We start from the raw sequence: 21,769 nt of genomic DNA, 5'->3' as shown, positions 1-21,769 counted from the left end.
GGAGAAATGAAAAATACTTTATTTTCAAGTAGTGATCATTACCTGGAGGAAAATGAAGTAGGCATGTGAATGAAGAGTAAAGAGTGAGGACGTTTACAGACAGGGTGGCCGGGAAGACTTCTCTGGTGGCACGATATCTGAGCAAAACCTGAATACTATGAGAGCAAGTCAGCTCAAAAGTTTGGGCAAAGTGTGTTCTGACAGAGGGGAAACAGCAAGTGCAAAGGTCCTGGGGTGGTATTTGCAAAAAAAGGTGGAGGGTGCTAGTGTAGTTGGTACAGGAATGACTGAGAGGGAGAGTGGGAGGAATTTGGACAGGTGGGCAGGAGCTGCATTATGTATATCTTGGAGAGGATGACACCTGATAGCAAAATCCATTTAAAAAAAATTCCCCATTAGTTTTGGACAAGTACTGGATCAGAATTGTAACCCTGACTTCTCTCTGCCTATCAGTAGCAGTTTCTTCAAAAAACCTATCATTCAGACGGATGCTATTTCCAGCCAGGACACAAACACCATTGGAGAGATCCATGTGCAGAGATGGGATTTTGGTATCTCGGTAGATGGTAAAACCCACCCAGCTGTCTGGTTGTATCGAAAAAATCACATTAAAATGCAAATGCTCCTGAGAAAGTGAAATGTTGATAGGTACAGCCCTCCAACGAAAAATATTGATGAAATACAGGCTGTTGATCCACAGCTAGCCGGCAGAGCTGTTTGCTCAGCAAGACCTGAGCACTAAGAAATCTCAATTACAGGCGCCGTTCTATGCTGTGCCCTTCAGAAACCGTGGGATCTCCCCAGGGACATTTAGAAATGCGGACACCCAAGTGCCGGGGTGGGGAGCCCACTTCTTAAAAGGAGTTTCTGGCCACATCCCATCATAGTCTAGTTAAACTTCTGAGCTTGGACCGTGGGGCAGAGAATAGAGACTGATGCCTCCGTATCGTCTCCAGGGAGGGGTCCACATTCCTCTGCAACCACTTCAGCTTCTTCTGTTTCTCATCTGATCAAGATCTTCAAGTTGGATTTCCTTAAAAGGATTGTCCTTTCCCTGGTGGGATTTTTGGGGGAGAAAAAGGAACATACATTTTCTCAGTAAATACCCTTTATTTGCAACCTTCACCCATAAAGCGTGGCGGTGCGGAGAGGGAGAGAGGTGTGCTGGGCACCGAGGATGAGTTCTCATTTAATCCATGTAACACTTAGCAGGTACGTGTTATCGTTGCATTTTGTACACCAGGAAACTGAGGCTCAGAGATGAAAGAAGGGTGGGGGTCTTGTGGCCCTTTGCTAGGAAGCGATAGAACAGGGCACTTGGGAGCGTGGGCTTGGGGCCAGATGTGAGGGTTAAGTCCGGCTCTCTTACACCTGCCAGCCATGAGACCTGCCTGGGGACATCCCTTCCTCTCACTGGCCCGAATTTGCTCACTGATAAAACATGATGATAGCACCTCGTCCTCTTTGGTTGTTGTGAGGGTTAAAATTGTCAGTGGATGTAAAGTGCCCAGAACACTGCCTAGCCCCTAGGAAGGGCTCCGTCACCCCAGGCTCTGCTGACTGCCCTTAGTGTGTCCAAGGTCCCTCAGCTACCAGGAAGTACGAGATGATGGCTTAGCAAAGCAGGACTGTCCAGGTGAGGGGCAACCAGACTCGATGCCTAGAGACCCTGCTGGGTCTCTGGATCTGTTTGAACTGAGGTGCACGGATTCCAGAATGAATGCCCTCCTCACACACCCAATGACACACATTGGACGCAAATCACAGATGCAGTCAGCTTGGTCCATTTTCCTGCTCACACAGGTCTCATCCGAATCCCCAGGGAATTATGGCTCCCATTTTACAGATGAGAAAATTGATGTTCATGAGCTTTGCTCTTCCCCCAGAAGGCTCTGTCTGCCTGTTTATCAAATTCTGCTGGAATCACTTGCTGTTGCTTGAAGAAGAAAAACCTCCTTTTCCTGAGGGATTGCAAACAAGAGCTTCTTCTAGCCAGTGTTACCTATTGCTGAATAACCAGCCTAAACTTCATGGCTTGAAACACAAGTTGTTATTGTCTCTCGAGGCTCTGTGGGTGGAGCGGGCTTGGCTGGGCTGTTCCCACGTGGGGACTCTTGTGTTGGCATCACTTGGCTTTGAAGGCTTTGGTACCTGGGCTGGCACAGCTGGGACCATTAGGCCTCTCTCTTCATTCCTCTGCACGGGCCAGGCTTGCGCTTCTTCACAGCAGGCGGTCCTCGGGTAGTTGAACTTCTCACAGGGCACCGGGCTTCCCCCAGAGTGGAGCGTTCCAAAGGCCAGGAAGTGGAGCGGTCCATCTCTTAAGGCCGGACCCAGAAACTGGCACAGGGTCACTGCCACTGTGTGCTGTCATCCCAGGGGAGGGGACAAGGACGCCTGCCCATCCAGGGGAGAGAATCTCAGAGGCTTTGTGGTCATCTGTGACTCACCACAGCTGGCGAAGAGGGCTTTGGCAGAAGGCGTGGGGTGTGAACGTGTTTGACAGCTCATTTGCATGTAACGTGGGTTCTGTGAGTTCCCTGAGGATAGATCTGGGGCCCTGCTTGTCACACCTGGAGGCAGGCCCCTTGGCCTGGGTGCTTGGCTTAGGCCCGGACCTGCCTCTTTGGGGAACTGGGAAAAGTCAGTCTGGCAGATGCACTGAGGCCTGGTAAGCAGTTGACATTGGGAGTCTGTGGGGCACTGGGCAGTGGGGCTCATGCCATAAGACGGGCCGTGCCAAGGGGCAGGTGGGCACAGGCAGGACTCAGGGAGGTGGTAGCCTGACCCCCCGGCCTCAGGAGCAGAGCTCCAGCCACCAGGCAGGTTCTAGAGCAAAACACTCTTTCCCTGGAGGATGGAGACGGACACGAAAGTCAGTGGCCCAGGCCCGGGGTCACCAAGTGGGCTTCTCAGATGGGAACCGGGAGCCTGTGCTCAGGCAGAGGCCTGGCCTTAAGAAGCGCAGAGCAGGGGTGTGCTGACCAGGCCTGGGGTCAGCCCGCAAATGTGGAATCTGAAGTGACCAGGGGAGTTCCCTGGCGGCCCAGTGGTTAGGACTCCAAGCTTTTAACACTTTCACTGCTGAGGGCCTGCGTTCAATCCCTGGTCAGGGAACTAAGATCCCACAAGCCGTGTGGTCCGGCCAATAAAATAATAATAAAAGTAAAAATAAACAGGTAAATAATTAATTTTTTTAAAAAAATAAAGTAACCAGAACCCAGGGCCCTGAGACTCAGCCCCTGAGAGAGGGTAGCCCTGGGTCCTGGTTACTACTGAGAAGCAGGGCGGGGAGGGTCTGCAGAGCGGTAGGGGAGCCGAGGGGCAGCCCAGTCTGGGAACCCTGCAGGGCCTGAGCCCTTCTCCTCAGGACTCCAGCCCTGGCTGAGGACGTTGGACAGAATGTTCCATAAGTTCCCTTCAGTTCTGGAGCTCCTTGTAGCTCCAGATGGACCCCTTAGCATCTGTGCCTCTCCCTCCAACACTGAGTGATTTACATTTCAGCAGACGGCTCAGTATTTGTGGCACACGGGCTCAGTAGTTGTGGCTCGCGGGCTCTAGAGCACAGGCTCAGTAGTTGTGGCGCATGGGCTTAGTTGCTCCGCGGCATGTGGGACCTTCCCTGACCAGGGCTTGAACCTGTGTCCCCTGCATTGGCAGGCGGATTCTTAACCACTGTGCCACCAGGGAAGCCCAAATATTTGTTTCTTGAAAGTCGAGGTTTGTGTCCGTCTCGAGTCAATTATAGATGTGGAGTGGAGACAGAGGATGCTGTATTTAAGGTGACACAGCTCCCTGGGGGACCAGCTGCAACTCACATCCAGCTCCCCAGAGTCCCAGCCTCTTCCCCTACATCCTGCTGCTCTCAGGAATTCGAGGTGGGGTCTGCTGTCAAGTAAGGTACCTGGCCCAGCGGAAGTAGCAGGCAGGCGGATGTGATGTTTCTGGGGGAGCTGTGTCTCGTTTCCACTGCTGGGTTTAAGCAGTCTCACCCCAGAGCTACCTGATGACCTGTTCCTCGGGGAAGTCTAGGCTAATATAATTAATTTTCCCCACAACTAAAAAATGTATTGTCCTCTGAGCAAGAGAAATACTGATTAACTTACCCCTAAGTGTTTGTTAGTGCAGGGAGCTGTTTTTTCTCTTTATATCAGTATTTAAACTTTTCTTACTCCACACAGCCTCCCTTTCATCGGACTTCAAGGTGGAAAAGAAAATAAGCACATCGACCGAGGGCCCCCATATCTTATCATCTGGGCCCACTTCTCCTCGGTCACTTGGACAGGCTGAGCCCAGGGAGATTTGCCCAGGCTCTTCCCCAGGTGGGAGCAGGTACGAAGCTGGTCCCGGTCTGTCCAGCGCTCACTCTGAGTGCAAGTGGTGTCGCCATGTGTAGATGGTGGACAAGAGAAGGAAGATTCCAGGAGCTGCTGGAGCAGGGCTGGTCTCCCTGACCTGGCCTCAGGGCTGATGACCCCTCGCTCTCCCCACCATGCGTCCCCCCACGCACACATCGACCAGCCCCTGTCTGGAGAGTTGGGAAAGATGGCCTGCTCTTTTAACACAGGTTCTCCTCATGGCGTGTCTCTTTATAGTGAGGTCCAACTGGGTGCGCTGGGCTGGACTGTCCCTGTCACCCATTCAGCTGTCTGCCCTGACTTTTCCTCCCCTCACCTGGAAGCTGGAGCTCCCCAGGCTACCTTGAGGTCCATCTTTTCATTCACTCACTTGCTGTCTCAATACACTGAGTACCATTGGTATTCCAGGGCAGGCGCGAGGGCTGGGGGACACGGAGATGAATCAGATCCAGGCCCGTCCCCTGCCTAAGGAGCTCACTGTTTAGTGGGGAAGGACCCAGAAAAAGGGATGGTTACAGAGTAGGGCTGGAGATTCTCAGACACAGTCTGCAGTGGGCCTCCCGACGTCAGGAAGGGGTCCTTGGAGATGCAGCCAAGTGAGCTGAGCCTGGAAGGATGAGTGGCGGTTGTCCAAGCCAGGAAGAGAGAGAGAGCGGATGCACTGCGGTTAGAGGACACGGCAAGGACATGGGGGGTGGGGACTGCCAGCCCAGAGCGAGGGGCATGAGAGGGAGGCAGCAGGTGAGAAGCACGTCGGCGACTGGGCTTAATCCTGACTCCGTTTTTGATGAGTTCTTTGTTTTATTCACTGCAACATCCCTAGTACCTAGGGCAGTGCCTGGTACGTTGTAGGTGTTCAGTAACTATTTTTAGTCTCAATTCCTTATCTCTTAAAGGGGACTAGCACTTCTTTTTGTCTGTGCTGCTGCTGCTGTATCCCAATGCTCTAGAATAGGGCCTGGCATATAGTAGGTGCTCAATAAATATTTGTCGAGTGGCTGACAGGCTGGATGACAATATAGAGCTTGGCCCATACCTTGTACTTACTAATTAGCAGCTCTGATTGTTATCACCATGGGTAGCCGGAGAAGTAGTTACTGGTCACATCATAACAGGCCTCATGTGCAAAGCTAGATCCAGCAATATCTTGACAGTAAGGGACAACGCTAAGCTTGTTAATAATAATAATAATAATGTAATAGGGAAGAATCTCTGTATTTTATTACAAGTTAATCACTAAAGGGATGTTGCCTATAAGCTTAAACTATATATAATGGCCCGTCTCTGGGAACCCTGCCTCCCAGATAATGACCGTTAAGCTAAAATATCTTTGTTTAGCTCACAGGAAACCTCCTGACTAGGCCCACCTGTGAATGACTGCAGGAAGGAATACATTAACACATCTCCTTCGAAGGCTGACCGGAACCAGGAAATTGTTGACTTTACTCCTTCCCCTTTTAGTATAAAAGAAGCCTGAATTCTAACTCAGGCAAGATGGTTCTTTGGGACAGGAGTCTGCCAGCTTTCTCAGTAAAGTCGCTATTCCTTGCCCCAACAACTGGTCTCTCATTTATTAGCCTGTTATGTGGTGAGCAGTACAAGCTTGAACTCGATAATAATAATAATAACAATTGCAAACCTTTGCTGAGCAGGTTAAATGCTTTACAAATGTTCTCTCTTCAGTGGTTCTTTGGAGCTCATGGGGGTACATTCACCAGGGATGTCCAGGCTGCCATCTCCCTTGAGTAGCATCTAATGAAACTCAGACCGTTCTGTGGCCACCTAGGCTGGGCATGGGCACATGGGGAAGAGCTGGTCCTTTGGAGAACTCTTGCCCAGCTTCTGCAGAGGACCCTGCCTGGGTGGAAGGTGTCTGTCATTCGGAGAGTGGCTCCCAGCTGATTTCCTGAGGCCTCAGAAGGCAAGGATCGAGGCTTCACTGTGGAATGTTGGCAGAGCTGGCGTCCACCTGGCCCAAACATTTCATCTTGGAGATCAAGTTACCAACTTTTACTTACTGTGGTCTGCTTTTAGGAACTAAATGGGTTTTTTAGTTTATTATGGAGTATCTGCTATATAAATAGTGTGTATGTATAGTTGAGATAATAAACATGAAATGAACATCCATGTACCTGTTGCACAGTGTACTGAATAAATTCCAGCACTCTCTGAGTGGTTTACAAGAGCCCCTGTCTGGCCTCTTCTTGCCCCCGTGGCGTCAGCTCTCACCACACTCACCGTGATGCTTCATCGGCCAGCCTCTGTGTGCAGCCTTCCGCACATTCACGTTTTTTTTGCACCTGTCAATCTCCTAACACCTAGTTTTCTCCTACTACGGGCCGAGTTAGTCCTGCTAGCCTTTTAGGTGTCAGCTCCTTCCCATCTTCCCTCCCAAGTAAATAAGGACTCCCCCATTCTGTGCCCCCCGCCCTGCCCCCCGCCATGCCCTGGCCTCACATCACAATAGTGATGTTTGTGTTTTTCCCCTCCTTGGGTCATGAGGTGCTTGGGGGCCAAAGGCTTTGTCTTTCATTGGGGCATGCCCGTTGCTCTATGTGGATGCTCAGGGCATACTCATGGGAAGTCTGGCCTTCAGGTTCCCCAGGGGATGCTGTGTTTCTTTTTTTTTAAAGGAATTCTTTTATTTTTATTATTTATGTATTTATTTATTTTTAGCTGTGTTGGGTCTTCGTTTCTGTGCGAGGACTCTCTCTAGTTGCGGCAAGCAGGGACCACTCTTCATCGCGGTGCGCAGGCCTCTCACTATCGCGGCACGGGATTGTTGCAGAGCACAGGCTCCAGACGCGCAGGCTCAGTAGTTGTGGCTCACGGGCCCAGTTGCTCTGCGGCATGTGGGATCTTCCCAGACCAGGGCTCGAACCCGCGTCCCCTGCACTGGCAAGCAGATTCTCAACCACTGCGCAACCAGGGAAGCCCGGGGATGCTGTGATTTAAGTGACCACTGAGGCCTCTTCTCCAGGGAGAAGTCATTCCTTCCTTAATTCTCAAGCATCATCCAGTGGATTTGTCACCCAGCGTTTCTGAATTTCCAGGCAGAGGCTCATCCTTGTTAAATAGAATTGGAATGAAATTTCCTCACCCCACGATATCTAACTGTCCCAGAGATGCAGAAATTAGGAACTACAGTTGAGCCAGAGCCACTCCTGAGAAGGCAGTCAGCGAGTCATGGAAAGAATTTGGATGAAATAGTCCCTTCACTCCTTGTCTTCAATGTGTGGTACCTTTCATCATGTCAGGGAGCACAGATTTAGTCCCAAGACTGGCATTATTTTGAAAAATGAGTTTCTACTAGAATTAAAGGGTACTGAAGCCAATTCCATTCAGCCTGAATATCTGTTGTAATAGCAGTGCTGTCAGAACCTTTATCATTTGTCTTCTCACACACACCCACGCCCCTTTCCCAGCTGGAATTCCAGCCCCTTCCCTCCTTCCTTGCCCCCAGCAGAGAGATACTGTCACAGAGGTGGCTGCTTGCCCACCAGCATCAAATGCTTTGTCCTTGTCACCTGGGTGGTAAGTTTCCCTAAGGGTTGTAGAAAGACAGAAGCACTTGGAGTCTTCATGGTTTTATTTATGTATACATGTGTTTTGAGTATAAAAGGGAATACAAAAGTAAAATAACATAATCAACTACATTACAGAAAATTTCCAAATATTCTTCCTCATGCATTTTTTCCTATACTAGTGAGGTTTTAAAACTATTATTTGCAATCCTAAGTAGACCTGAATTTTAATGCCCTGTGTTTTCCCCTTCTCCTAGCCTGGGCATCTGCCTTTAGGCCACTTGGTCTTTTCATCATCATTTTTAACTGCTGTGCAATGTTTCAGTGGGTCATAATCCTGTGGGTTTTTTCATTTCTTATTGGCTATTGATCGCCAAGTGGCAGATGAAGGAAGGTCTGTGACTCAATAAAAGGCTCTGAGAAATTGGTGTAGAGAAGGAGACCCTACAAGTGAGTTGAGGGGACAGAGGGGGCCAGGACCCAGCGTGGGTCCCTAGGACTGCATCTCTCAGCCATGTCCTTCTCTGGCAAGGTCACTGGCCTGGTAGACCTAGAAGTCCTAGCTGGACTTCATGGCATCTTATAGAAAAGATGGAGAAATATGGGGAGGAGGAGAAGGCAAACAGCTGGTGATGCTAATGAATGAATTAGTGCTAACCTGGAAACCTGGTTGAAAACTGGGAAGTGAGTCATCTAGGCAATAGCACGGAGGGTGTGCACATCCAGTTTTTGGATGGTGTGAAGCTGGCGGAGAATGACTGGTTGGGGAGAAGAGGTCATCTAGGAGCCAAGATGCTGAAACGTAATGCAGTCCTAATACTCAGTCCTGGCTTGGGTTCAAAACACTCACTTCCCTCTAACAGAAAGTGAGGTCCGCGTGGCTTTGCAGCATCATGAATCCGCAGCACGGTGCGGTGGCCCCACAGCCAGCATGGTTCTGGGCAGCATTAATGGGTGTGCTGCCTCAGAATGAGGAAGGAGATAGCCCTGGCCCATCTGGGCTGGGAAAACCTTTCTTGGAGTAATGCTTTTCTTGTAAATGCTGTGATTTTAGGATGTGCCTTTCCAAGAGAAGGATCATGATTAGGAGGGACTGTGTAAACAAGCAGGGGATGGGGGGTGCTTAGCTGGAGAAAAGGGGGCTCGTTGGGGCATAAGCACGAGCCTCGATCACCATCAACGTCATCATCATTTAACCATAGTCCTTGCCAGTCCTTGAGCTAGGCAGTTCACGACCGTTCTATTTAATCCTACAAGCTAAGTATTACCCCCACTTTACAGATAAGGAAACTGAGTCTGAGAGAGGTGAAGCAGCTTGCCCAAGTCACCCAGCTGGTAAACCACGGAGCCGAGATTGGATGTCAGATGTATTTGAGGCCAGAGTTGTCATTTTTTCCCACTGAATATTAGTTTTTCAAAACCTGAGGTGTTGCCTTGCAAAAGATGACAAGGACTTATTTTTGCTGCTTCCTAGTGATGGAAGTAGTTTCACGGGGTGGGAGCTACAGCGAGAATATTTTATTCTAAAGCAAAGAAGAACTTTCCTGACTGAGCTGTCAGCAGGTAGAATAAGCTGTCCTGACAGGTGGTAAATTCCAGAGTGACAAGAGGGATTCAAGTCGAGGCCCTGTGAACACTTAGTGGAGTTCTTCTAGGGGGACTTCAAAGGTCAAATGAGGAAGCAAACAAAATAAACTTGAATGGCACTTCTGTACGGGTGAAGGGTCTTTGTTTGTAAACAGCAGGTGTTGGTGAGAAACGGGATCTGCCTTAAGCAAAAACACACTATTTTTGCAGGGATTTGAGGTAATTCATGGGATGGAAGGAAATGGTGAACCCAACTTTAAAAAATGAACTTATCTACAAAACAGAAATAGAGTTACAGATGTAGAAAATAAACTTATGGTTACTGGGGGGAAAAGGAGGGGAGGGATAAATTGGGAGATTGGGATTGACATATACAGTAAGTCCCCTTTATACGAACCTTCAAGTTGCGAACTTTCAAAGATGCGAATGTGCGTCCGTGTGTCCAATACGTTAGTCAGTTCACGTGTCTGGCGTACATTGTCACGTGCGTGCATCCTCTACACGTGGTTGTGCTTTTGTGTACTGTACAGTACTGTATAGAGTACAGTAGTACAGTATCTTTATTTCAAGCCCAGGATGTCTGGAAACAAGTATAAAAGCAGTGGTGATGTAGCTGATACTACTGTACTTTTCAAGGTACTGGACTGTAAGAATGTTTCTTTATTTTTGTGTTTGTTTTTTATGTATTATTTGTGTGAAAAGTATTATAAACCAATTACAGCCCAGTACTATATAGCCGATTGTGTTAGTTGGGTACCTAGGCTAACTTTGTTGGACTTACGAACAAATTGGACTTACAAACGTGCTCTCGGAACGGAACTCGTTCGTATGTAGGAGACTTGCCGTACACACTACCATATGTAAAATAGATAGCTAATAAGGACCTTCTGTATAGCACAGGGAACTCTACTCAATACTCTGTCATGGTCTATATGGGAATAGAATCTTAAAAAGAGTGGATATATGTATATGTATAACTGATTCACTTTGCTGTACAGCAGAAACTAACACAACACTGTAAATCAACTCTACTCCAGTAAAAATTTAAAAAAGGCCAGAAGTCAGGCTGGCTCCAGACCCCCAGGCAGCAGCAGCTAGTAGAATCTCATTCGGTGCCGTGGCCGCGATGATCAGCATCTAGGGTTGCCCCACCTTCTATCACCCCACCAAAGACTGAGTTCCAGAGAGAGCCTCAAGTGGGCTTAGCCTGGTTCCAGGCCCATCTCCTTGGTACCTTGATTGACAGCGTCCATTGAGAGGTTAACTTTCCAGAGGGAAAGTGACACACTGATGCTGAAGGAAGGGCACGGGCGCTGGGCGTGTGCACTGCACAGCGACCTGGGTACCTGGCAGCCCTGAGCCGCTGTGTCTCCAGGAACCACACTGAGCCCTGACTTGTGTTCAGGGCTCTCCCTGCCGGCCCTGCAGCCTCTACACCCAGGCCATACCCAGCACCCTAGACTCATGGGGCTGATTTTCCAAGACATACTAAGTAGGCCAACTACTAAAAACTCTCAAGTGTGTGTATCGGAAGCAGCCCAGCGGAGGACCAGTTTGCTGAGAGCCATGTCCAAAACCGCGTTGTCCATCGCGCTCTAGGGATGCTCTGCCTTTGCAGAGAGGGTGGCCCCCTTCCTGCCTACAGAGCACAGGGTTCCTCTTGGCACTTAGCATGACACTCAATACCCCTAGTCTTTAGAACCCTGTGGATCTTTTTTTTAAAGTCATCTTAATAAATTATAAATTTGTTTGTATTGTAAGTGTTGTTTTATTGAGTATTCAGTTGAAATAATTATTTATTCATTAATTGATGTATTAATTATTGGATAGATAACAAAAGCCTATTTAGAAAATATAAGGTATAAAGCACAATCACCCATGTACCCACCACCCCACTTAAGAAATATTACCAGTACCTCAAGGGTTCCCGGAACACCCCACCCTGATCCCATCCACTTCCCCTCTGCACTTAGTAGTAATTGCTCCCCTGGCTTTTGGGTTTATTATTCTCTCGCTTTTCTTTGTAATTTTATCACACTTATATCTCTAAACAACACACATTGTTAGGTTTTCCCCGTTTCTGAACTTCATACAAATGGAAACATCCTTTATGTAGTTTTTGGCGACACGTTTTTTTTCATGCAACATTGTATTCGTGATTCATTCTTGCAGGCTGCAGCATTTCATTCCTTTTCATGCCATGTAGAATTCCAGTGTATGGATAGATGACAGGCCACCATGGATGGACATTTGTGTGGTTTCCAGCATGTCACTAACACTGACATTGCTGTTGGTCAACATTCTTGGCTGCATACCCTGGGACAGCGGTGCAGGTGTATCCAGGTGTGTGCCCGCAGGTGGGATGGTGGTCACCAGGGTCTGAGTATGTTCATCTTTGTAAGATGATAGCATCCTGGTTTCCAAAGTGACAGAGACCAAGTTGTACTCCTGCAGCTGGTGTATAAGAGTCGCTTCTGCTTTACAGCCTTGTGAGTATTGAGTGGTGATCTCGAATTTTTTAGCTCTTGTCGATCTGATGGCTGTTGGATGGTAACTCATTGTGTTTTAGTTTGTGTTTCTCTCCTTACTGAAGTTTAGCTTCTTTGTGGTTATTTATTCTTTTGAGAAGTGCCTGGACATGGTTTTTGCCCAGTTTTCTACTGGAAGTGTATCATTTTCTTGCTGACTTGACACTAACATGATATGTATGATATATATAGTGTATATAGCATACATATGATAGACACATAGTACATACACACACACACACATATATATTCCAGATTGTTGCTTAACTCTATTTTTATGACATTTTTTGATAAACAGAGGTATTAAATTTAATGTTACTGAATTCATTAATATTTTCCTTTATAGTTTGAGATTTTATGTCTTTTTTTCCCCTCTTTTATTACCATCATTTATTTAACCAATCCTTGTTGTGCATTATGATTGTTTCTTTTTTTTCAATCTGTTATACAAATCAGTATGGCAAATATGCATGTGCATAAAGTTTTTTTTCAACATCTCTATTGGAGTATAATTGCTTTACAATGGTATGTTAGTTTCTGCTTTACAACAGAGTGAATCAGCTATACATATACATATATCCTGCTAGAATAATTGAGTATCTATATGGAAAAATAAAGTCAAACCAGTATTTCACCACTTCCAGTTGGATTATAGACAACCGTGAAAAGGAAAACTTAAGAACTTTTATAAGACAACTCTTATAAGCTCCTCATGGGGAGCTTTTATGTCTTATTAAGGTATCCTTCTCTACACCAAGGTCATAAAGATATTCATTATATTGTCTTATAAAAGTTCTTGGGCTTCCCTGGTGGCGCAGTGGTGGAGAATCTGCCTGCCAATGCAGGGGACATGGGTTCGAGCCCTGGTCTGGGAAGATCCCACGTGCCGTGGAGCAACTAAGCCCGTGAGCCACAACTACTGAGCCTGCGCGTCTGGAGCCTGTGCTCCGCAACAAGAGAGGCCGCGATAATGAGAGGCCCGCGCACCGCGATGAAGAGTGGCCCCCACTTGCCGCAACTGGAGAAAGCCCTCGCGCAGAAACGAAGACCCAACGCAGCCAAAAATAAATAAATAAAGGAGTTCCTTTAAAAAAAGAAAAGTTCTTAAGTTTTCCTTTTCACGGTTGCCTGTAATCCAACTGGAAGTGGTGAAATACTGGTTTGATTTTATTTGCTTTTCCGTATGGATACTCAGTTATTCCAGCGCTGTTTATCCAAAGGCCCATTTTCCCCACTGATGAGCAGTTCCATGTATGTGTAGCCCCACTTGCGTTCTTTTAGCTTATTTGTCTAAAGGTTGACTACTAAAGCTGTAGAGTAATTTGTGATGTCTTATAAAGCAAGTTCCCCTACCTTATTCTTTTTTAGTAAATAATTTGGCTATTATTATCTCTTTGCACTTTGATATACATTTTAGAATCAGCCTGCCAAGTAGCACCAAAGACCCTGTAGAAATTTTGACTGCAGTAAATCTATATGTATCACCTTAGGAAGAACTCATGTTTTCCGGATATTGAATCTCACACTCCTTGAAGATGTATATCTACCTTTTTACGTAGATGTACCTTTATGTCTGTTTGTAAACTACTCTTAATTTTCTTTATAAAGATTTTACACATTTACACATTGTTGTTAGATTTATTTCTAGATAATTTATATTTCAGCTATTATTGCAGATGCTCTCTTTTTAAAATAAACATCTTTATTGAGATATAATCCACAAACCACAAAATTCACCTTTTCAAAGTGTACAATTCAGTGGTTTTAGTATATTCACAGAGTTGGGCAACCATCACCAAAATCTAAGTTTAGAACATTTTTATCACCCCCAAAAGAAACACCTTTCCCGTTAGCAGTTAATTCCCACTACCCCCTCCCTGCAACCCCTGGCAGGAGGGAATGAGTGAGTGAGTGAATGGATGAATTTATACCTGTGTAGCAGGCTTCATGTCAGACATTGCCCGGCCCCAGCCTTTGCTTTCTGTTTTATTTTGGTTTTATTTTCCCCTCCCATCTCTATTACTGGTCTGGTTTCCAAGCTAATCTCCAGCCTCTTTCATTCTCCTCCACTCCCTGGCCAGATAACTTTTCCCAAAGACAACAATGTTCCAACCACTTCTTTGCTAGGAAGCACCCTGTAGCTCCCTTGGGAATCTAGCTGCACTCCCAACACAGTTTCTCTGGGGAAATTCAGGCTGATAACTCAAGCACCTTGGAAGCAAACTCTGGAGATGCAACTCTTTTGTGAGTCGGAGAAGACCTCTTCTGGGCTCTTGGTTTGCTGCAGAGACCTCAGAAAGTAAACACAGTCGACCTGATTATTCTCTTCCACTTCCTCCTAAGTCAGAGATATTTCGGGTTAACTCAGGGAAGAGGCTAAATTCAGCCTTGAAACCAACCAGCCTCCATGACGGGCACTTTGTTTTGCTTGAGTGACAGTGATGATGGGTCTTTGGTTTTAAGGGCAGCACTCATTGTGTCTCTTTAGACCGACCTTGGTGATCTTTTCCCTGCCCTGCAAAGATGGGGGGGGTGTTGCCAGATCCCTCTGCAGTACCCACTCATTCATTCAGGATGCTTTACCCAAATGCCTGGTCCCTGCCAAGCCCTGTGCTTAGAGGTGGAGATCCAAAAGCTTGCTCTCTCAGGGCCTGAAGTCTAGCTAAGGAAACTCCAAGAAACAAGAGACCCATGAAACAGATAACTGGTGCTTGGGTAGATGTCTGCCCAGGGCAGAGAAAGGAGTGGATGTACCTATGCCTTCCTGTGACTTCATGCAAAGGCTAGGCCATGGAATCACCAAAATAAAAGAAGGGACCAATCTAGCACTCACAAACAAGCAAGCAGATACAAGCACTGTCACATGCATACCCTATATCCCAGCAATTCTTCTCTTGGATGTATGCAGCCAATAGGAAATTGCACACACATAAATTTTACATCGAAAGAAAGCATTGCAAACAAATATTGAACTCTAGTTAATACATGCATGCTGCAGTATCTAAGGGGAAGTGTAATTATATTCGAAGTCTACCTTGAAATATACCCCCCAAAAGATGGACGGATGGATGCATGGATAGGTGTCTGATAAAGCAAGTATAGTAACGTGCTAATGGTGAAATTTAGTTGCTGAGTGTATGTGTAGTCACTATAAATTGCTTTTAGACTTTGCTGTGTATTGAAAATTTTCATTTAAAACATTGGGGGAAATGCATACGTGTGTTTGCCAACAGAAATGTACAAGAATGTTCATAGCAGCATAATGGCTTCAAACTGAAAGCAACCCAAATGCCCATCAGCAGTAAAATAAATGCAGAAATATGTCAGTCTGTTTATATAATGGGATACTGTTCACACTGAGAATGAGCCACAGCTACACACAACATGGGTGAATCTCACCAACATAACGTTTGGAGAGAAAAGAGCCAAAAGAGGACATGCTGTGTGGTTCTATTTCTATAAAATTCATAAACAGGCAAAACTAGCCTAGGATGTTAGAAGTCAGGATGATGGCTTTGAGAAGAAGGAAGAAAGAGATTGTGAGTGGAATAGGGGGCCATAGCGCCTCCTGGGGTACTGGAAGGTTCTGTTTCTTGATCTTGGTGACAGCTAACAGACATGAACACTTATCAAGCTGTACACTTAAAGTCTGTGCACTTTTCTTTATGTGTATTATACATCATTAAAAACTGTACTAGGGAGAAAAAGAAAGAAAGACAAACAGTTCCAGTTAGAAGGTTTGCCTAGCCAAAGCTTTTTTTTTTAATTTTAAAAGCAATTTGTAATTAGAAATTACATCCTACATACAGGAGTTATTCCAAGAAGTTTCATTTCATTGTCTAGGACAGAGTGGATAGCTCTGAAAAGATGAAGTCTGGCTCCAATCACTTCAGGGGGGGTAGGAACCCCCTCTGAGCCTACCAAGTAAACCAAAGTTGTGAAGGAAATGAAACTTCTGGTTAAGACATTCATTTGTTCATACATTCCTGTTGCATTAATTCCCCTAGTCTTCACTTATTGTCTGTCTCTCCTCCATACAGACATCTATCCACATACACTGTGTTCCGAATCCAGACTTGATCCACAAGGCATGACCTGGCCCTTTCAGGGGTTCCCGTGCCCAGAGGAAGAGACATGCAGACATTTCACCTTGAAGCCACACTCCTCACCTTCCCGGACTCCTTTTTGTGATTCTTCTCACATATTTGTCCTGAGATATCCTCTGACTCCTGAACTGATTAGTCAGGGTTCTCCAGAGAAACAGAACCAATAAGAGATAGATAGATATACCAATACATAGATAGCAGAAAGATGATAGATAGATATATAGATAGATAATAGGTAGGTAGATAGATAACAGAAGGATGATAGATGGATATATAGCTAGATAATAGATACATAGATAGATAACAGAAGGATGATAGATGGATATATAGATAGTTGATAGATAGGTAGATAATAGATGATAGATAGATAGATAGAGGCTTATTATAAGAAATTGGCTTATGTCATTATGGGGACCAGCAAGTCTCAGGATCTGCAGGGTGAGTCAGCAACCAGGAGACTCAGGAGAACTGATGGTTTCCTTTCAGTCTGAAGGCCTGCAGGCTCAAGACCTGGGAAGAACCTAGGTTTCAGTTTGGATTCGAAAGCGGGAAAAAGCTGATGTCCCACCTCAAAGGCAGTCAGGCAGGAGGAGTTCCCTCTTACTCAGCCCTTTTCTGCTATTCAGGCCTTCAACTGATGAGGTGAGGCCCACCCACACTGGGGAGGGCAATCTGCTTTACTCAGTCTACCAATTCAAATGTTAATCTCATCCAGAAACACCCTCACAGACACACCCAGAATCATGTTTGGCAAATGTCTCGGCACCCCGTGACCCAGTCAGGTTGACATATAAAATTAACTGTCACAGCTCTAGAGCATGAATAGCCTTCCAGCTCTAAAGACACAGCTCTCTATTGGAAGAGATGCAGCCAGGGGCCCGGGCCTGGTCCGTGTCACATCCCATCAAACAGACAAGCTGTCGATACCTCACCTACATTGGTCATTTCTTACATAGTGTTTGGATTAGTAATCAGTGGAAAAGAAGGCTTCAGCTGCCCACTAGGCTGCCTGGATGGCCACATTTATTATTTTAAAGATTAAAAAGAAAAGATTTTAGTTATTACAAAATATATCATACATTCCAGAGAATCTCTCAAACAGTTGAAAGAATAAGGATAAAAATGAACCCCCGTGTACCCCCCCATCCAGCCTAAAAAAATGGAAAATGACCAGTATATTGAAGGCCTTTGGTGCTCCTCCCAATGGCTTTCCACTCTGTCCTTACCTATAAGAAACCATTCTCCTGAATTTTGTGTTAATCATTCTCTTGCTTTTTAAAAACATCAAAGTATATGTCTCTAAATATATAGGTTTGGTTTGGCCTGTTTTGAGCCTTTATGAATTGACACATGCTGTGTGTATCCTGTGCAATATGCTTTTTCACACTACCTGAAGTGTTGGGGCCTCATCCACGCCGTCACGTGTAGCCTCAGTGCATATAATATTCTTTTTTGTGGACATGCCCATTGTACGGGCCATGTGTTGGTCTCTTCAACTCTTGGTGCCTGTTTGGGTAACTTCCGGTCCTCTTCTGTCACATATGAAGCTCACAGAAGTGTTCCTGTCCCCGTCTCCAGGTGCACAGGTGCAGGGGTTTCTCTAGGGTGGGCATCTAGGAGATCAGGTGCTCAGCCCAGTTGTAGAATATATGTCTCTTCGCTTCTCTAGGTAATGCCAAGGAACTTTCCAGAATGATTTTACCAATTTATGCTCCTGCTGGAGGTGATGCAGGTTCCTTATGATGTTCTCCCCACCTCCTTTCCATCCAGTCTGGTCTCAGTTAATCACCTTCCCTAGGTGCAGTCACCCCTGCTCACAGGGCAGCCAGTGCTTAGAGCACGGTGTGACTGTGATGCCCTCCTACACACTTCGTGCATATGCCGGACAGCACTTTTCTAGGGTGGGATCCGATATGTGAACGTGTGTCAAATTGCCGTCGCTGTGGGAGAGCCCACATGTTTCAGTCAGACTACTGTGCAGCTGTCTGCTTCAAGGAAAAGGGCTAAAACAAAACCTCAGTAGAGTGGGTGGCGCCCAGGCTGGACTCCAGGGCTGATCTCTTTATGCCAGTGTCAGGACATTCATCCTTGAAATTGATCAGTCATGCTCTGCCATTTCTCCACGGCCAAGAGCAATGGGTCCCAAGATTGGCTCCATGGGAGATATTTCACCCACACCTGAGATCTAGTCCCCAGACAGGAAATCACTGCCCTGCCCAATCTGCCTGGCTACAGAGAGGATGCTTATAAACCATCATCTTTTGTGCTGCCTCTTTCCAATCACAGGTTAGCCTGGGGAGGAAGATAAAGACATTTGCAACCAAGATGGTAATCACGAGTGGCAATGATGAAGACAGAGGAGGCCAAGAAAAAGAGAGCAAAGAAGAGAGTGTCTTGGCAATGCTGGGGATTATCGGGACCATTCTGAACCTCGTCGTCATCATATTTGTATACATATACACCACTCTGTGAATGGCCCAGAGGGTCCTCAGGCCTTGGCGTGGCCAAAAGACGGGAGTCCTGTGCGTCAGCAGGTCAGTGATGGGACACTGCGCAACCAAGCAGCATTGACCTACACACACCGTTCAATCAGATGTACCTTCGAACTTGACAAAGGGTCACCAAAATAAACCGATCAGACACTAAAGCACAACGAATCCAACAAAACTCATTCACACAGCAAGGAACTCAACGTCGTCGGCAGGGGACCTGAAAGAACGCTCAACGTCGTTGGCAGGGGACCCGAAAGAACGCCTGGAAGACTCGCCTCTGACGCCGTCTGGGAGCGGATGGGTGCAGAGATTCATTATCCCAGGTCGCTGACGGATGTCACATGTTCGAAAAGAGGAACAGGGCGGACGCAGCTCACAGTGGACGCAGCTCACGGTGTGTCTCCCAGGACACGCAGTTCCTCCTTAACTCGATGAGCTATTTGGTACAAAAAACCACAATCCTTTGACAAGCATCCCATTCATCAAAAGTGTCTATTTGATACCGGGGAGATAACTTATTTTTCTTTTTTCATTGGCTTGACGTGTGTATCTGTTCATATCAAGGTTTATAAATATATATTTTTAATAAATGTGCTCTATTTTTCAGCATGAACCGAATATTTGGAGAGGCGCTCCTGGATCCATAGAGCTTTCTTTGGTTTTACCTGCTTAAACCCCTAGACTGCAGATGTTCTGTTGTGTAATCACTCTGGTCCTAATTCTCTCATCTTGTATTGTTTACCTTCTCTCTCCCTCTAGCTCTTCTCGGTCTGGAGGACGTCTTTCCATAATACCAGCCGTGATCTTGGTTGGTGCATGTTTTAAGATTGTCTGTTGAGCGGCTTTTTCTTGTTATATCGGAGATATAAAACGATCGTGGGCATGTGGACCTTGGATGCACCATATCCTTACTGAGAATTATGCATGAGCAAGGGCTGAGTGATAGATCAGCTTTAAAAATTTTTTTACAAGGACTACCATGGAGGAAGAGCGCGGCTACATCTGCAGATCAACTCTAGGATGGAGTATTCAGCTTCTCATTGGCAGTATTATTATTTCATTCTTGTGACCATTTGTTGAGCACATTTGATTTTAATGGCCACATACTATGAAAGATGGGAAGGACAAGGGGGAGAGCTCAGCTTTAGGTGCATAATTCCTTCCTTAGTGAGCCGCCTGGGATCCTTTCCGAAGTAGGTGGGGCGTAAATGGCACAGCGACTCCCCACTGTAGGAGCTCACCTGGGTGTTTCAGCCTGAGGACACCCCTGAGACAGGTGACTTTTTCAAGGGCACTAGAAGGGTATGCAACGATCACCCTAAAAGATTGCTGCATTTCTTAAAGGTCCTGGTTTACACCCACATGAAGCTACTTCCTCCCTGGCAGGAACAGTTGAATAAATGTGAATTTGCCCTGTTCTGCTCCCCGAAATGGGCCTTTCACTGGCTGCAGCGGCACGGCCTTAAAAAAAGAGGGTTAGAATTCCTTCTGCTAGTGTCAGCCTTGCCCGTGGGCAAAAGAAGCAGCAGTCTGCCTAGTTGGATTCGAATGATGCCCAGGAGATCTCCACCGCCAGATCTCTCCATGCCTCTGTTGTGGTGTCTGAAATTCTACCATTAGAGAGTCATTTCTTGGACTCTGCTAGGGACCAGGCCCTTTTATAAAGCAAATGCCCTGAGCACCTGGCTCCCATCAGGTGTCTTCTCTTCCCCACCAGAAGAAACAAAGTTGATGTGCATTCAGGGAATACATGTGCCAGGCGCTGTGCCAGACCCTATATTCCTTTAAGTCACTGAATCTTCCCAGTAAGTGAGCTAGGGAGTCTTTATCCCACATTATAGAAGACGAAAGGAGAGCTCAGAGAGATTGGGAAGCTTCCCTGAGATCAGGTGGCTCCTAGTGGTGAGTCAGGATGCAAACCCCTGATCTGTCTGATTCTCTAGCCCAGTGAGGGTCAGTCAAATGCTGGGAAAAGAGGGAATGGAGAGGTGGGGATGGCCCAGGAAAGGGCCCTCGGGGGTCAGATGCAAACCAATGGCTTTGCTGAGGGCAGCTGTGCACCCCTCCATCCCTCCCTCATAAAAATAAACAACCCCTGGGAACTCCTTGCACCCTGGCAGAATGTCATACATGTAAGGACGAGGGCCAAGAGGCTGGTTAGAAATATAATGGACTATCAGTGGAGCGAGCCGTCTCACAGGTTCTGTGTGGTTCTAGAAAGACTGTATAAGAATTCTTAACAGTGAACAGAGTAAACAATAAAGGTGCAATGGAAAAAAAAAAACACAAAAACTACCGACATCCTTTTTCCCCCTGCAGCGTCCTGGTATTTTTCAAACTCCGTGTCATTCCTTTCCCTATACATATTTTTGTTTTATTAAAAAAAAAAAAGCACACAAAACTGAACGTGACTCTGTTCAACTGAAACTGTTTCGTTTGGACTGTAGAAGCCCTAGTGAGTTTTCAAGTGTACTAATTTGAAATTTATTGAGGGGAAGAACTGCCTTTCCAATCATCTCAACAGCTCCCCGGTGGTTCTTCTAGATTGTCCTAATCCACAGCCTGGAAATAAAGCTGCCCGTTCAGTGACTGCCAACGAAAGTGGCAGCACTGTTCTCTTGCAGAGAGAGGCCTTCATTTCTGTTCTAATTTAGGAAAGCCTGAGAACACGCACTGGGCAAACTCGCAGCTTCCCCCAGGATCCCAAGGTGTCTTGAGGGGATGTGACAGGAAAGCAGCCCGTGGCCCTGGATCTTGAGTGTCTAAGCACACCGAGCCCAGCCTTGGCACCAATAGCAACGACCTAAATGACATGAGGGCTGTATACTTCCCAGCCAGCATACGGGACCCCCACATCAACACCGTGAGGTATGCGCGCCTACCCCCATCTTACAAGATAAAGAGAAAGGCTCATAACAGCTAATTGATTTTCCAAGGTCGCACAGCTAGAAGCCAGTAGAATTAGACCTGGCTCCGCATCTGTGTGCCGTCTGTACCTCGTGTGGTCCAGACTGGGGGTCTGAGCTCTGCTGGAGCCGTCGGGCTAGTCCAGTCCCAGCACACAGCTTCCCACCACGCCTGCCTCTCCTTCGTCACAAGGCAGCTGGCCTGGTCGGTGTGGCTGAATCGTTGCCTTTAACTTCTACCCCAGAAAGCGACTCAGAAAGCCCAGGC

General features: G+C 46.6%; 1 protein-coding gene across 1 annotated transcript in view; it reads left to right on the top strand.

The window, feature by feature from the left end:
• TUNAR (transmembrane neural differentiation associated intracellular calcium regulator) overlaps positions 1-18,582 on the top strand; it is a 48,631-nt gene extending 30,049 nt beyond the window's left edge. The window contains exon 2 of the mRNA XM_082448314.1: positions 18,390-18,582. Coding sequence (XP_082304440.1) covers positions 18,390-18,575 — 186 coding nt within the window. The 3' untranslated portion in view covers positions 18,576-18,582. The remainder of the gene's footprint in view (positions 1-18,389) is intronic.
• Positions 18,583-21,769: the final 3,187 nt, after the last annotated feature.

Source organism: Balaenoptera physalus, assembly GCF_965194825.1.
Source record: "Balaenoptera physalus genome assembly, chromosome: 2".
NCBI lineage: Eukaryota > Metazoa > Chordata > Mammalia > Artiodactyla > Balaenopteridae > Balaenoptera > Balaenoptera physalus.
The sequence above is the reverse complement of the archived record's forward strand: the minus strand, read 5'-3'. Positions and strand labels throughout refer to the sequence as shown.